Below are 16,882 nucleotides of genomic sequence, written 5' to 3'. Positions count from 1 at the left end.
ACGATGTAATGGACTTCCTTGCTGTTGTCCGCTGCCGAGGACTGATTGGGGCCGGTGTTTCAGCAGTAGGTGGCTGATAGTCTGAGCGTTCACAGCGTTCGCTTCTCGGTGGATACACCTGCGTTAACCTTCCTGCGTGTCCTTCACGTTAAATAGACGATTTACATTGTTGCGGTGAACACAATCGAGGAACATGTGACGGATACCGCACGTCGCTTAAAAACCGTACCATTTGTGCCACTACAAGTAATACAATAATGCGATGATGCATGCAGTGATTTAATGTGCGTAAAGCTATAGTGAGCGCGGTTTTTTTTTTTTTTACTAATTCATCTCCTGCTTGTGAATCATCATAGATCACGATATAAACAAGATTATCAGGCCACTCGAGTGATCATTAGGACGGGATGAGAGTGACGCTGGGTGCTGCGATAGTGTGGTGTGGCGAGGCAGGCGGTGAGAGCACTACTGACCACCGGCGAAATGGGGCACCACACACCTGAGCGCGGTGTTATGGATCTCCTCACCCTCCACACGCTCCTCAACCAGACTCTAAGGCCCGGCCAACAGCCATTGCCCGCTGACTTGACCCGACTGAACATCGGATCCAAGTGGAGAAAGTCAGGATGCTCCCCGACAGCCCGTGGCATAAGAAGGAATGGCTTCGTGTGTAGGCATGTGGCGGTGCAAGTCAAGGCCAGGCAAGATGCCGTGTGAGTCAGTTGGTGGTCGGCAGGGGGATTATGTAATTATGACTAGTTGTCCCTTCCCTTTGATTAACACTGCATGAAAAACAGAGCCATTGGGCTCTACGTGCGTGGTGTGCTGTATATGGAATTGTAGGCGTGGACACCTCATCAAGAATCGACCTGTAAATAGTGTCCCTCCCATAAAGCATGTCTGGTCTTTTAGCAAGAAACAAAGTCAGTTCACAGATGTTTACTGAATGAATCTCTTACCTTCATTACTGTATAGTATAATTGTTTGTCATCATATTATTGTGCAACATATGTTCTGTAGTCGCTGAGGATGCAGAGTAGGTAATATTTTTTAATGACTTTTACCCAGACTGGAATCCCAGATGGAGGCTGCACGGGAGATGGAGAACTTGCTGAGCGCCTCTCTCTCCCAAGAGCAGGAAATTTCCAGAGAACTGCAGCGCCGCGTCAGGGACTTGCAGGTAGCTAAATCATCATTCTCTCTCTCTCTCTCTCTCTCTCTCTCTCTCTCTCTCTCTCTCTCTCTCTCTCTCTCTCTCTCTCTCTCTCTCTCTCTCTCTCTCTCTCTCTCTCTCTCTCCATTCATAGCTTTTGGATTGTATTTGTGAACAATTAAATATTTTTCTATAAACTTGTAAAATTTATCTATTTATTTATTTTATTTTATGTATTTTTTCAGATTCTTGACAAAGAAAATCGTGGTCGCTATGTTAAGTTAGAGGCAATCAAATGTAAGATGGAAGAGAAGGCAGCCACACTGTCCAGTGCAAAGGATGCTCTTGCCGCCCAGCTCACCTTTGTCATGTACGGTTTGTTGGTAGTGGAGCAATGGCGACGGTGGGCAACCAGGCCGCTCACCCTTGTCCCCTTCTCCAGCAAGCAAACTGGAATGTCTTGGGAAGAGAACAAGAATTCATTGAATGTAAATGAGTATATGTCTGTGTGTCCCCCTGTTGTGATGGAATCCTGTGTACAAAAAGTCGATGTTGGTCTTGTGGGTCAGGACGCACACAGTAGAGTTGCTCAGAAACACATTCCTGAAGAACATGGCCAGCGGAGGCCAGCAGAAGCAAATGAGGAGGAACCACAAAATAAACGCCAGAGAAGCATCAAGACCAGATCGCAGGGCACCATGACAGCCAAGAATGAGTCGGTCAGTGAGCGTGAGAAGTACTACCTGGAACAAATTGAGAATCTACAAAAAGAGAAAATGAGCCTGAGGAAGGTACGTATGTTTTGTAGTGTTTACAACTTGTGAAAGATCAAAGTTATGGTTTACTATGGATGTATGTAGATGTATTCAATTTTTAAAGTTATTTAGTTATATGTAGATTAATGATTTCATAAGTATGTATTTCTTTTATTTCAGGGACATGAAAGTGAGAGGCGAAACTCTTTACAACAGCATCATGATTTGGAAGGAGAAGTTCAGGAAGTGAGACAACAGCTGGCAGAAGTTGAGCATGAGAAGTGCAAACTGTTGATTCGCCTTGAAGAAGCACAAGAAAAGGACGAAGAAATGAAGAACAATTATTTGAACAGGATAGAAGAGTTGAAGTCTGACATGTCTAGGTATAACGACTTGTATGAAATGGAGAAGAAGGCTTTAATTGGCGACCACAAGACAAAGCTCCTTGAAGTGGAGAAGGAGCGAGGGCGTCTCGAAGAGCGTGTCCACCAGCTTGAACTACAGATCTCCACCTTCAGGCAGGAGCTTGAAATTGTTGGCGCCTCTGTTGCTCACGACATTGTTGAGATGGACACAGAGATGGAGACAGTCGTATCACACAACAGCAAGTCTTCAGTGGAGAAAGCTCACTGTGCCGGAGAAATTGTGGAGAAAATAAGGCAGTTGGTTAAATCAGAGACTGGTCTTCGACAGAGAATTTATGACCTCGAGAAAAAGGTGGGATGTATTTTTTTCTCTATTTGTCATTTATTATTATTATTATTATTATTATTATTATTATTATTATTGTTATTGTTATTATTATTATTGTTGTTGTTGTTGTTGTTGCTGTTGTTGTCATCATCATCATCATCATCATCATCATCATCATCATCATCATCAGATAGATCATTAATATGATTTTATTTTATTTTACATTATTTTATTTGTTTATTCACTTATTATACTTATTTATTAAGTATGTTAACTAACAATAAAGAGTAGTGCTTATGCAACATTTCTCTTAGGATGTATGAATATTCATTTATCGTGTTTGTTCCTCAGGAATGTGCATACCGGGAAACAATCAGAGAAGCCGACAAGATCATGTCCAGTCACGTGACGTCTTACAAGCAACAAATTGAAGACCTGCAGGCAAAGGCAAGTCAGCAGGCTGCCAAGATCCAGCAGATGGAAGCCTCAGAGGAGCGCCTGCGAACCACAATGAGGACCAACAGCAGAACCAGTGATGGTGCTCGCATTTCAGACCTCCTGGATAGGCTGATTGAAACTGAAAACTCTGAATTGAAGCTCAAAGAGAGAGTGTGGAACTTGGAGAAAAGTGAAAAAGAACTACAAATCAAGGTAATTTGCTCCATGTTTTCTGTAGACATATTGTTTTCTCTCCTGAGAAATAGTTATTTATGAAAATATGCACTGTAAATTAACTATAATGCATTTCATAAAACTGTTTTTTTTTTTTTTTTTTGTGTGTGTGTGTGTGTGTGTGTGTGTGTGTGAGAGAGAGAGAGAGAGAGAGAGAGAGAGAGAGAGAGAGAGAGAGAGAGAGAGAGAGAATTGTTGCATTATCATTTTTCTCAGTATTGATTCTTGCTGCTTCATATCTTTATAGCTCATGGAAGGTGAGAAGAAAAACCAGGTACTTCGCGGGGAGTTACGAGACCAAGAGGAACTCGTGCACCGCATGATGACACTGGAGACAGAAAACAATGCACTCTCCACAGAACTAAGCCAGGTAGGAATGGATCAGGTTATCATACAACCCATATGACTTACTAGCTGGTTTGCAAGGCCCACAACCAAGAGATTTCAGTACTAATCCCTAGTTGGGCAGAGAAAATTTTCAAGTTGTTTTCTTTGATGTTGTAGCTCTCATGACCTAAGAAACTGTGACCTTGCAACCCAGCAGGGATTGGAAGGCCAGCAATTCTACCCTCTCATATGTACCTTGTTTTTGTGGGGGTGTGTGGGGATTTTACTGGAGTAGGAGACCAACAATCCTTGTCTTGTGTGTGTATGTATAAGCCTGCTTCCTGTAAGACAAGCAAATCTGTATGCACAGATACTATTATGTATCTTTAATTATTATGATATAAATTTATTATTTGTGATGGTTCTTCAAAACATCTCTCTTGTTTTAGCTAGAAACTTGAAGAATTTTTATAATTCATTTTCCCAACATGCATAAACATTCTGAACTTGTGTGATATTTTCTCAGGCCCAGGATTCCACTCGCAAAATGTCAGAAATGCAGCAGAATGAAAGTTATCTTCGAGGACGAGTTGAAGAACTTGAAGTAACAGAAAATATGCTGAGAGAGACACTTCAACAAGCAGACCAGATTCTGGCTCAGAGGGAAAGAAAGCTTAGAGACCAGGTGTGCTCAATCTTTCATAGTTAGCTGGTTAATTATTTGTTTTTAAGTTATAATATAAAAAGGAAATTTCCATGCTCATATTACATTTTCAAACTGCATTCATTGAATTGATTCCTGAGAATATATTTCCATTTATTATTTGAGTGACTTGCATGATTATATAGTTTCAAGACAATTTGTCAAGTATATTTACTCAAATTATTCAAGCTATCTTTTAAGGTGTAGGAGATTATAAATCAAACATTTTTTTAGGTGTCATCTCTGCAAGAAGAAGTTCAGTCTTACAAGGCACAGTTGGAAGCAGCAGCATCCAAAGAACATGGTGCTAGGGAGTCAGAACTGTCATACAGGAAGCAGCTTGAGGAGTTGAGGACACGTCTAGCTGAGGCAGAACGGGATTTGATGGAGTCCTCCTCAGAAACCATTAGTCATGAAACACAACATAGATCAGAGGTAAGCAATTAAATCTATGGTAATGATATATATTGTTATTTCACAGGATCACACTGTGTGATATCGAAGAAAAATCTAAATTAAAATCATTAATGTTAAGAAATTTTTTTACTCAGGTAAACTCATCTTTCATTTACTTTTGTATATCTTTCCTGCACCATATAATTTGAACATATTTTTTGAGTACTTTTAAGTCACAATTTAGTGTCATAGCAAACACACACACACACACACACACACACACATTCTTGTTACTCAAGAAAAGTACATAGTATTTTGCTTGCTTTGTGCATTATTTATCACAGTCTACTGACTTCCAGGTAACAAAACTCCGTAATCAGTTGAAACTGTGCAACTCCCAACTGCTTGAACTTGATAGACTCAACTGTGAGCTCAGGGATCGGGTGATGGCAGCAGAACTTGAGGGTCAGCGTTTAGCCAAGGAGTTAGAAGAACATGGGAGACGGCACGAACAAGATCTTCTTAATTTCAATCTTCAGGTAAGAATAATTTCAGGTATTGGCACATTATTAAAATGCACTTTATTTATTTATTTGTTTTTATTTCTAATTTAATTTATTTTTATTTATTTATTTATTTTTTATTTATTTTTTTTATTTATTTATTTTTTTTAAGGAAACCTTTAGATGAACCCTTACTTGCCTATTATAAGTATGAATAGGCAGTAGCAGGCAGTGACCTGATTTGGGACAGATGGTTCATATGTGATAAGGAATAATACCTAAGTGGCAGTATCAATCAACCCTGAACTTAGTAGTAATGGAAAAAAGATTTAACCTTCTTGAATGAGGGCACTTTCCTGTGGGAAAAGGCGATGGTGCAGAGGTTCCCCAGCATCCTCCCCTGCACCCATCTGTAAACTTTTATCCATTATATCCATTACAACAGAACTTCAATTATGAGGAAGCATTTTTCCATGAATAAAAAATTGTTTTTTATAGGATGTTCACATACATGTTTATGATCTAGCTGTTTATTAAAGCTCATATTATCTTGCCTTACATGTTGGTTAGGTGTTATTGAAAGACATACATGTATGTACATATTTAGGTCACAGCATTTGATATATGTATTTTGTAAGAAGTAAATACACTATGAGCACATTGTATTCTAACATTGTTTGAAAGGTGTCATCTCGAGACTCCCGCCTGGAAGATCTGGAGCACCAATTGGAGCAGATGAGTCATGATCATGCTGCAAGTGAGCTGGATGCTCTTGATGCCATGCCCATTGCTGCTCTTCACACATCCATCACAGCACTCACCACAGCCGTTAAAGTGAGTGTAGATTTGAAGTGTTTCGTACTGCAGCACCGAATATGTGATGATGGAACATTAATTCACATCCAGTCATTAGACTGCATAATTTTCAGCACAACAAGTACAGGTTCTTCAACACTAATTACAAATTTTTTCAGAGTTGCAAGTCATGCAGTGCAGCTCAGAGTGAAACCTTGGTTGATGTAACAAAGCAGCTAGGAACCCTCACAGAGCTGCTGGAGGGTGAATCCAACAACCCAGATGTTATGGATGAAACGTCAGATATTGAAGAGGAGGATATATCAGGTAGGGAAAATGTTATTGTGCAAGAATATTTCTAGGATGGAGTGAAAAGTTGGGATGTATTAAAATGCACATTATTAAAATATTGAGTAATGGAACTGCATATTTTTATCATGTGGAAGAATGACATTTTATGATTCAAGTAAAGAGATAATGTGAACAAAATTTAGGACACCAGTGAAAAAGGAAAGCTTCTTGATAAAAATTATAAACAGCAATTATGTGGGTAGGTCACATGGAGACAATGGAAGAAAATAATATATCATTGATAAAGATGAAGATATGGGAAATTTTGTAAGTGTGAGAGATAATCTCTCTTTAATATTAGATTCCAAAGTCATTGTCTTATTTTCTGTATAACTGAGAAAGCAAGCATTATATATCATTGATGTGTGTTTTTTTTAAGGTTGTTGATACATATAACAATAATCAATTGACAGACACAGCAGAAAACTTGGCCCACGAAGCCACAACGACCCCCCCTCCTGATCCCGCTAGGGAGGGATCCAGGGAAGAGTTCAGCGGGGACTCTGTCAGTATGAAGCTTCGGAGAAGTGCCCGATGGAGAAACAGGAGACGCCTTGAGGATCCCAGTGGCCAGAGACGAATGGGCCCTCAGGGGTCATCCACCATCTTGGAGGAACTTGAAGAGAAGGTTCGTGAGCTGGAGGAGGCACTTGGCCGCAAAGAAGAGGAGCTACGGCTAGCAGATGTTGAAGCCTGTGAAATAAACAGTCAGTTGGAAGCCAGAGATGCTGCTTTAGCCCAGAAGGTTTGAATTTCTGAATTCTTGTTCTCTAATTGCATGCAGTATTTATTGCTTTCAATTATTTTTAATGAAATATCTTGAATTTGTCAGATTTTTGTCTGGAGCACTGCTTAAGATTAGTAACCTAATACTTGCTTCCAAAGATGTGCATTCCTGAGATTTTCCTATTCTGACAAAATTACTCTGTGTGAAAGTGTCCACATAATTCCTTGGGTACTTACCTCATGGTTGGTAGACACTTGTAGAGGCATCTTGATTTTATTTGTGCAAATCATCTCTGTACTGAACTTTTGCATGTGTTTTTTTTTTTTATCATCTTGTCAGTAAAAAGTAAAGGAAAACTGTCACTTCTTCATGCAGCTGTGAATCTTATGGTCTTGATTTTAGAAAAAACATATTATTTCTAACCAGAATCCTAATTTTGTGTGTAGTTGATGCATAAATGACACTGGGACTCATGCACTACTGTGTTATGGGAGTGGCTTCATGTTCTCATGCTGCACGTCTGGTCATAGTGATCTTATTGCTACTTGTGCTGTCTAAAGTAATCTGCAGCTTTTATTTCTATAACTGCTTAATTGTTATAATGTGTTTAACTGAAAATGTGCTTTTATATGATTTTGGATTGGTTACTTACTGAAGAGTGTGGTAAGGCTTGACTTTGTTACATGCAGTAATTACCATTTATTACACAGATCCAAGAAATTGAGCACCTCAATATTACCCTGGCAAGTCTCCGTCTACAGTTGGTTGCCACTTTAGAAGATGCTGAAAAAGCAAGAAGTTCACTTGAAGGCAAACATAAGGTTTGATTGTGGATACTCTTGTTCGTGTGTAGTGGTGAAGTTTAGTTAAATTTATAATTAATGTATTTTGAGAGATCATTTCTACAGTAGTAATCCAGAGTATAAATACTAATAAAATATTAAATTAATAAGTTCTTCTGATAAAAAATAACTTAGTGTGAAAATAAAAATGTATTCTCTGACTTCCCTGTGTATTCAAAAGTCAAGTAGTTCAAGTTAATAATTATTCAACAAAATATATGTATATTGTATAACTGTACATTTATTTCTTTGTTCAAGTGTCAAGTAGTTCAAGATAATATTCAACAAAATATATTATATTGTATAAGTGTACATTTATTTCTTATCTAGATTAAATTTCAGATAACCACAAATGCTTTAAATGCACAAATTCATATGATTAATTTTACAACTAGTATCTTGATTAATGCTCACTACTCCACAGGTAAAGCTTGAGGAACTAACAAACAAGGTAGAGGAAATTACTAAGAAGGCTGAGTGTCTGGCTGGCCACTGCCACCTCAAGGACTCAATCATCTTCACGTTAGCTTCACAAATTCGTGCAATCCTCAGGTATGGAACCAAAACAAATACGTACACCTGGTGCATACACTTGCCTGATATTATAAGTTTGTTTGCTTCATAATAAAGTTAGTTTATGAAATCTCAGGTGAAGGGATAGAAAAGTCCTGTGTATTTCTTCTAATTATGTACTTCTTCATATATTGAGTACTACTGTTACTACTTATAAATGAATGGAGACAAACTTGTCTTCAATAGGAAGAGTAACATAATTGACTGTTGCTACTCCAAAAACAAATATATTGGAATAATGTGATATTTGTTAAAGACAACATAGAATATCAAATCTTTCAGAGTTAGGAGAAAAATATGGTTCATTTAAGTAAAGTGTAAATTTTTGACAATTTGCAAATGTATCTCTATAAATCCTTTTTTAGAACTGTATATAGTATGAAATGTTAATATAATTTTACTGTAAAATTAGGAAATGGTAAAGAGTATGAAGATGGTTCATATATCATGTAGTATGAGCCCCACATGGTCATCCTGACACCAATAGTTAATATTGGTAGAGAAGATAGCTCAGCTGCACACTGTTATCAGGTCAAAGGTATGCTGCACATGATTAAAAGACTGAAAAGATGGAGTGAGAGGAATGCAATTTCCCTTGATCTGAATTTCTAAAATGAGAGAATCTTGTTGGGTTACCTCTTTAAGGGAATGCTGGCTTGTAATTACACAATAGATAGATCCATATTGTATTATTGGAGTACTTTTCATATAGTACCTTCATTTGAGGTATTGTACTTCTTTTTACATATAAAAGTATTTTGTTTCATCTTTCATACAAATGCTTTTCTGACTTCATACATACATGCTTTTTATTTTATTTTAATGCAGGTCAGGGAATATGGGTGTTATCATTAATCAGCTACATCGGCTGAATGAAGTCAGTGAGAGCAAGGAATCAGATGGCAAAGTGAAGGAAAAGCAGATGCCACCAGTATCTGATTTTGATGTGGAAACAGTCTGCTCTTTCCTTACTCAACCTAATGAGGTAAGATGCAATGTATGTGTGTGCATTGTGCCACATAATACCAACAGAAAATATGTATTAATGAAAACATCTTTCAGTTTCTAAATAAATGTATATGTTATTCCTTTAAGTTTAATGAAAGGTCTATATGTATGGTCAAGATTAATATGGAAAGATCAATTCTTGAGTACTTCCTTTAAAACTAATAGTATTTAGCTAACAAATATGAAATATAAAAATTGACATGCAAATATCCAGTTCTTTAAAAAAAAAAAAATTACTTGATAGAGGTGATGTACAGCATGAAATATTTTATTGCTATAGGATCAATGTTTTCCAGTACATGTAGATGAGTATTTTGACAGTGAACTTCAAGTTTAGCTGTTGTTAACATGTTGCTACTGCAGGTGAGAAATATGTGAAAAGTAGAATAGGCATTATAGATTTCCAGTATAGCTTAATAGGACATATGTCAGTATATAAATTTGATATATAATTTTACACAACCAACAACAAAATAATACAAAAAATAAATAGTAGTATGAGGATTATAAAAAGGATGAAGTCTGCATGGGGACAAAGGCTGGTTGCTTGTTTATAGCCACATGCTGAAACATTAAAAGAAACCTAAACTAACTTGTGAAATATTTCATATGTCAGCTTCAGCTAACTAAAGAGAGCTTTTGCTAATGATAAAATACTGAAAAGCTAACATTACTGTTATGGGCTAACATTACTACTGTTAAAAGCTTACATTTTCTTTTCCATTAACAGTACAACTTCTCTGTTAGAAATAGCTAAATTAAAAGATGAAGGAGAACTCAGAATGATGTGCAGTTAGTTGAAAGATTAAATACTCTTGGATTGTGCACGAACAGAGGGAGAAAAAAATTATAACATAATTCTTGGTTCTCCTATTTCTTAATATCCATATTAATTATATATTTTTACTCATTTCCTGATACCTTAAAGTCTTAATCATCTATGGCTAAAACTTTTGATGGATATAAATAACTACAACTGCGAATAATATTAAATATAAACATCTGCATCAGCAAATAATGAAGAATTGACATCTATACCGTCCCCACTTACTACACTTGTGATTTTATTTTCTTACATCAAGTTCTGCACAGTGAGGCACAGCATTGTCAGTGATGTGCTCCTTTCAGAACTAGTGCACCTTAAGAGTTTGGAGTGGCATTTAAATTTAACATATTCAGAGTAAACTATAAGGAAGTTCTGTTTATCTGGACATTTTACTTGGCTTCTATGAAACTAATCTTGAATAATGAATGGTGTTACATTTTTATGATGACTAACATGCATTAATAAGATATTCTACATGAAAAAAGTCATTTGTAATTCATGGTGTCTACAGTTATACTTTATGAACCATACTATACAAAATATACTATTCACTAAATTTTGATGTAGTCTTTTTGGAATGTCTATCTGAATTTCTTAAAAGTTTGCAAGAACAGTAAAAACATAAAACTTCACAAGAAGCACGTGATAGACATTGTGTTAACAAAACATTATTTGAAGAATCAAAGGTCTGGTGAATACTGATATTAAAGTTTCATTTTAAATTATGGAGAAAATGTCATGTGCTTTATTTTCAGGCTATGGAAACATAAAAGGTTTGGGATACAGCATTAACACGAGGTGGGAGTAAAGCAGCTCTTGTTAGAAGGTTGAAGTGTCAGCTTTGATATGTAATGGTGAACACTCTTAATGGTAATTCAACCATAGTAGTTTAAATTGCTTTAAGATTTTTTGGACATTAAGATATCCAGTCATAATATATTAAACTCATGATCTATTATTACTGTATTTGGGCTGTAAATAAAATCTTGATGAAACATTAAGAGGCTCACCTTTAGTTTGTGTGGTGTGTCACTAAAAAAATATTTAATCTTTGTAGCATAATGCCACAGAATTTTTCACTGAATGAAGGTGATACAATACATAGAGGAATATGATGGAAATGTTTCTTTACTGGAATTTTTTACTAATCAAGATCTCCAACAACAGCATCTGTGTGTCCGTTACTTGAGCAACTGTCTAGCTGTCTTTACCACTGTCACTAGAAAAAAAAGAAGCAGACTATATTAATTCTTTCAGAAAGATCACAAAAAATTTAACTAATAAATTTAAATGTATTACTTTGAAATTTACATTGATATAAGTAGTATTCTGAAAGAATTTTATGTAGTCTTCTCATCACTATGGCTTTGGGAGTTACTTTGTAGTGAATATCTTGAAAAGGTATTATTAACTCTGCTGATCTAACTGCACTATGCTTTTTTCATGAAGATGGAGTTCTTTGGTGTCTTGTATGTATGAAATTTATTCAGCATGCTGTGTTAGTGTACGTAACTTGTTTGGATTTTTCATTCCTAATTGGGTAATCAGGTGGAACTGTCTAACATTGCTGAACTAACATATTATGGTTAGTTTCCTGTACTGCTGATTTATATAAGACTTTGGGAAAAAGTAATGGAAGAATTTTCATTAAAGTTTTGGATTTATGACCAAAGTTTCATTAAGGCAAATATTTTTCTAAGCTTTTTATGTCTTTGAAAGGAATTAGAATCACATGCGTGCTTACTAAGTAGATTTACAATGCTCTTTATTCTTACCCTTCAGATGGCTTCCTTACCTCAGTCTACCATCTCAAATGGGATGGAGCCATCTAGTCTCGTGACTCTTCAAACTGACACTTCACTTGCTCCTTCTCACTCTAAGCTGGAGCACACTAGTCACGTGATCCCCCAAGGTTCTCCATCACTGGTCCAGCAAAGGAAATCACGTATACCACGATTCATGCCTCCTTGCATATCTAGTGGAAAATGTGCACCAACTGCACCCACACCTAAACCTCAGTCTGTTTCCATTTCCATGCAAGTGTCTAACTTGCCTCAAAAAATGATTAAAACATCTCAAACTGAAACTCTGGTCAAAACAAGGTCAGTTGCTGAGCATACAGTAAAGACTGTATCCCATCCTTTGCACGGAGTTAAGTCTGCACCTGTAATAAAACAGGAAGTAAAGCTCACACCTGATGCTACAAGTGTTATGAAGCCCCTGGCAACTTCTACTCCAGCTAGACCTACTGGCAGAAAGGTTTACTATTTCTCATTGTTTTCCTTTTTCTTTAATGCATGTTTATGATGAAATATGGAAGCAGGATTGAGTGCTAGTAATTTAAGCCTAAGCCTAAAATTTTAGTTCTGTTGTTATATGCCATAGCTCTGTGAAGGTGTTTTAAGACCTTTAAATTTCCTACTTCACTTCAATAAATAGATGTGCTTTTTTATAGTTTCTGGATTTCCATTCTTTCATATTTTCATGTTTTTAGATTGCCAAGATACTACTGACTGAGTACTAAATTCTTGTCCATCTTTAATAATTTATCATTGATTTGTAGATCCCATCCAGACAAGAGCGATCAAGATTCCTGTCTGATGCTCGCAGAATCAAACGCATGGTGGTGAGTTTGTTAAATGTGACATTATTTATTGGGATAATAGGCTCATTTTCAGTAATACTCCATAGGACTGGAAAATCTTTAAAAAAGACTTTAAAAAAGACTTATAAAGAAAAGTGCAGGGAAAGTGAGTGATGACCATGGGAGAGGAAGGACTTTAGATAAAAATAACTCATGAACTCTTCCAATACAAGTTCTACTCACTTTCTCATTTCTCATTTGATCCATATGTTTTTTTCTGCACACATTTCTCAGATGCTTCATTCCTGCTATATTTAGTCTCCTTACCTTTCCTGTTCCCACATTCCATGTTCCAGATATTATGAGATAAAGAGTTGGTTGTCTTTTTTTTTTTGCTCATACAACTTACATTGTGTTCATTCCGAGGATGAAGCTGCTATATTAGTGAAATATGGAATATGGGAGCAGGAGAGAAGAGCTGACTAAATGTGATGGAGATGAGGTGTTTGAAGAATCTCTCAATAAATTTACTACAAATGTAAATATATAATCTCAGGTTCTGCCTGAGAGATGTGAGTTTTCACGCAGAAGTTAAGAACTAAAAGCACATAATAATCCTTCAGACTGGTGTGGTGCCATTAGATGCTGCAGTGGATTGTGCCTCAGCACCAGAGTGGAGAGAACGGTCACCATTAGGAAACTCATCTGAAGTAGAGGCCACATGTGTTCCCCGACCACACAATCTCCACATCACACGCAGAGTTGGTGTAGATGGGGTTGTCATCGCTTGGGATCCTCTAGAACATGACTGTGTTGCAGGATTTCAAGTATGTTTACATTTCAGTCTCCTTTTATGAAGAAGTTGGGAACAACTTGAGAAAGTGGAATAGATTCTCTCTCTCTCTCTCTCTCTCTCTCTCTCTCTCTCTCTCTCTCTCTCTCTCTCTCTCTCTCTCTCTCTCTCTCTCTCTCTCTCTCTCTCTCTCTCCTTTCTTACCTCTTTGATCCATATATATAGTCCATCATTGGATTGTTCTCTCTACCACAGGTCCTAGTGGGTGGTCGAGTGGTTCAGCACGTCAGGTCTCCTCACCGCACAAAAGCCTTGGTCACTGGACTCCCTCTGGCAGGCTCCTTCACAATTGGCTTGGTTGCTGTAGCAGAAGATGGCCGATGCTCCACACCTGTAATTGTTACCCAGGATCGGTCAAGATTGTACCCCTGCAGAAATGTTACTTCTGGACACACTGTTAGAAGAAGCATCACAACCTCTCTTTAAGATTGGACATATTTATATATTTAACAAAGTAATTTTTTGAAAGCCCCAGAACCATCTCATAGATATCTTGTGGCTTTCCAAAAGTATTGTATTATAGTTTAATAAATTTTGCATTGTGTGAAAGGTCGTAGTAAAAGTTAGCAACTGTTGTTGAAAAATACATTCACACCGAGTTTCTGATCGGAAATTTTTGGTATCTCTCCCAGAACCAAGCTTAAAGTGAACAAGTCTTCCTATTAATGCAAGCCTTAAACATTGTCCTGCCAAACTGACATTTAGAGATGTGAAACCTGCAAATTTTTAAAAACACAAGCCTTAAAATGCATGCAACTAACACCATAGTATATGAAGTTTTTTTTTATTTTTTTGAAGTTCAAGAAAGTTATTATTCAAAGTGTGTTGTGTACCATCTAAACTAGCTGAAGTTGTGTATTATTTGATTTTAATAAGTATTTTGTGTTTTTTATCCACCTGTATCAGCTTGAGTACTACCCAGGCAGTGTTGACTTTTTATGGTTTAGGATCAAGTTTTTTTGTGATGAATGAATGCTTAAATCCTTGTCAATGTAGAAGGAAAAGTTGTTTCAGCACATAACACTACTGACCAAGGTACCACCCAAGTTGCCTGTTACAAACTGTGTGCATTATGAAAAATTTGGTCTGGAGAAATTTGCAGAGAATGGGTTTGTAGAATTGAGTTGAAGGTAAAAATAATGCATTTTGATATTTTTTACAACTGTATTCACTGAGTATAATTTAGTATAATTTATTGGATGTGCAAATAGATCTCCAGGTCAGATTAGAAATTCTAGCATGAATTGTGTAAACAAGGTCAGTTTTTGGGCTTGTAGTTAGCTCACTGTTTAATGTTTTGTGAGATATAGTAATTTGTTATTGTTAAATTTCAGAAATGTTTAAGGAAGATCCAAAATTTTTGATATGTGATTACGTATCAGATTGCATATATTTAACATTACAAAATGTAAATATTTTATATAGTGCCAAATGAAAAATTCAATTATTTATGATAACTTGCAGTTCAGAATCAGGAATGGTATTTAAATTTCTCTGAAGTGTATATAGAATTTGTATTTGAAAATTGACCTTATCCTGACACAGTGTATTATTTCACCTTAAGCATTAGTTTCATTTATAGTTTTATGCAGTGGTACCATGATGGCCAATGAGGTGATACCTAAGTGCAGAAAAAGCATGAGCTGACATCAGTGTGAAGCCATCCACAACTCCATATGCATAACAGGCAGAAATACCTTTTAAAAAGAAGCAGGTAAGATAAGATGTCATCCTACATCTCATCATAGGTATTAAAAACAGGAAAAGTGTCCCTTCACTCTCTTAAACACCTTATGCACTCAACACACTTCTCTCCTTAAGCTTCATTGTTTGATGATAAATGATTACTCATTTACTATCAAACAATGAAGCCTAAGCAGAACACAGATTCTTTTGCGCTGTGCCAGTATCATAACCACTGAGGCTTGACTGTGGTGTGATAGCCACTGAATGAAAAGCCAGAAAACCTAAATTTTAGGCTACAGTAGATTTGCAAAACTTAATATGGAATGGTAGGCTAGCCCACCCTAACCTCCACGAGATATACCTCGTTACACTCTGTAGGACAGAGTTGATGGAGGGAGACAAGCTGTGTCCATAATTCTTTTTTCCCCAATTGATTTCAGTCTTTTATTTCATTTATTCATTTTATTTATTTATCATTTATTTTCAGGATTGTCTTTATAAAATTCAAGTTTGTTTTAACAGCCTTAATAGGCAATTTGGTGACTTGTGTCCTTCTGGGAAAGCACTGCTTTAGCCTGTCCAGATACCAGTGATCCCTGTATGGGAAGGACAACACAGTTGTGGAATAAAAATGAGAGATGGATAGGAGTATGGTAGGAATGGTGGTAGAGAGAATGTGAGTACAATAATGACTACTTCAAGAATGTACAGGAAGGATCATGAAGAGGAATATGAGGGAAAAAAAAAGTGAGACAGAAGCAGCAAGATTTGAAAGGGATTAAACATAAAAGTCTTTAATATATTCAAGAATATAGTGACTACAGAAGCACCAGAAGTGATAGGCTATAGAATACTTGGATGGATGATATAAAAAAAAAATACTACAAAAAAATTCCCAGTGGAAATTTAATGAGAGCACAGTATATCCAAGTACTGGAATAAGAAAGTGAAGAAATTGATCAGAAAATGTAAAATGAAAGTACTGCCAGCCTTGACAATGTTGGGTGGACCTCATGGGTGTGTGGCCAGCTCTATGTGAGTGTGCAAGTGTGCAAGAGCCTATAACTCTAGTAATCAGCTATGAATTAGGAAACCCATTCACACACTCAGAGCCCCCATGTGGGGGGGAAGGTACTACTTTCCTGAGAGCCCATGACAGAAGCTTGTTAAATTATTTCAATGTTTTTTTTTTACCAACATGTTAAGCCTGGGCCCAGCCTAGGCTTCACACAAGCATTGGGGCCTGAAAGGGTGTTGCTTGGGCCTGCACACACTACATGTTTCATAATTTGGTTCAAGAACAAGAACTGCTCACTGCTCAATTAAAGATATTTAACAAGGCATGACACAAATCTCAAACTGCTAAGTGACAGGTGAGGATTTTACTACTAAGAGAGCAAGTGTGTGTGTACTTTTGATTGAGATGAAGTGAAGG

General features: G+C 36.7%; 1 protein-coding gene across 10 annotated transcripts in view; it reads left to right on the top strand.

Moving 5' to 3' along the window:
• The window catches only part of LOC135101930 (golgin subfamily B member 1-like), a 282,995-nt gene extending 267,694 nt beyond the window's left edge, over positions 1 to 15,301 (top strand). For 4 of the 10 annotated variants that reach the window (XM_064006312.1, XM_064006308.1, XM_064006311.1 and 1 more), the window contains 18 exons: positions 1,069 to 1,180; positions 1,399 to 1,944; positions 2,089 to 2,625; positions 2,953 to 3,252; positions 3,521 to 3,643; positions 4,127 to 4,285; positions 4,538 to 4,738; positions 5,059 to 5,238; positions 5,887 to 6,036; positions 6,177 to 6,324; positions 6,762 to 7,093; positions 7,786 to 7,896; positions 8,342 to 8,469; positions 9,319 to 9,475; positions 12,107 to 12,583; positions 12,888 to 12,950; positions 13,532 to 13,735; positions 13,957 to 15,301. In XM_064006312.1, the coding sequence (XP_063862382.1) occupies positions 1,069 to 1,180; positions 1,399 to 1,944; positions 2,089 to 2,625; positions 2,953 to 3,252; positions 3,521 to 3,643; positions 4,127 to 4,285; positions 4,538 to 4,738; positions 5,059 to 5,238; positions 5,887 to 6,036; positions 6,177 to 6,324; positions 6,762 to 7,093; positions 7,786 to 7,896; positions 8,342 to 8,469; positions 9,319 to 9,475; positions 12,107 to 12,583; positions 12,888 to 12,950; positions 13,532 to 13,735; positions 13,957 to 14,187 (4,159 nt within the window). In that variant the 3' untranslated portion in view covers positions 14,188 to 15,301. Of the gene's footprint in view, positions 1 to 1,068; positions 1,181 to 1,398; positions 1,945 to 2,088; positions 2,626 to 2,952; positions 3,253 to 3,520; positions 3,644 to 4,126; positions 4,286 to 4,537; positions 4,739 to 5,058; positions 5,239 to 5,886; positions 6,037 to 6,176; positions 6,325 to 6,761; positions 7,094 to 7,785; positions 7,897 to 8,341; positions 8,470 to 9,318; positions 9,476 to 11,079; positions 11,195 to 12,106; positions 12,584 to 12,887; positions 12,951 to 13,531; positions 13,736 to 13,956 lie in introns of those variants that run through there. The other 6 variants (XR_010269468.1, XR_010269469.1, XM_064006309.1 and 3 more) reach the window with 6 other exon arrangements.
• The last annotated feature ends 1,581 nt before the right edge of the window (positions 15,302 to 16,882 follow it).

The sequence above is a fragment of the Scylla paramamosain genome, chromosome 7 (genome assembly GCF_035594125.1).
Source record: "Scylla paramamosain isolate STU-SP2022 chromosome 7, ASM3559412v1, whole genome shotgun sequence".
Taxonomy (NCBI): domain Eukaryota; kingdom Metazoa; phylum Arthropoda; class Malacostraca; order Decapoda; family Portunidae; genus Scylla; species Scylla paramamosain.
The sequence above is the reverse complement of the archived record's forward strand: the minus strand, read 5'-3'. Positions and strand labels throughout refer to the sequence as shown.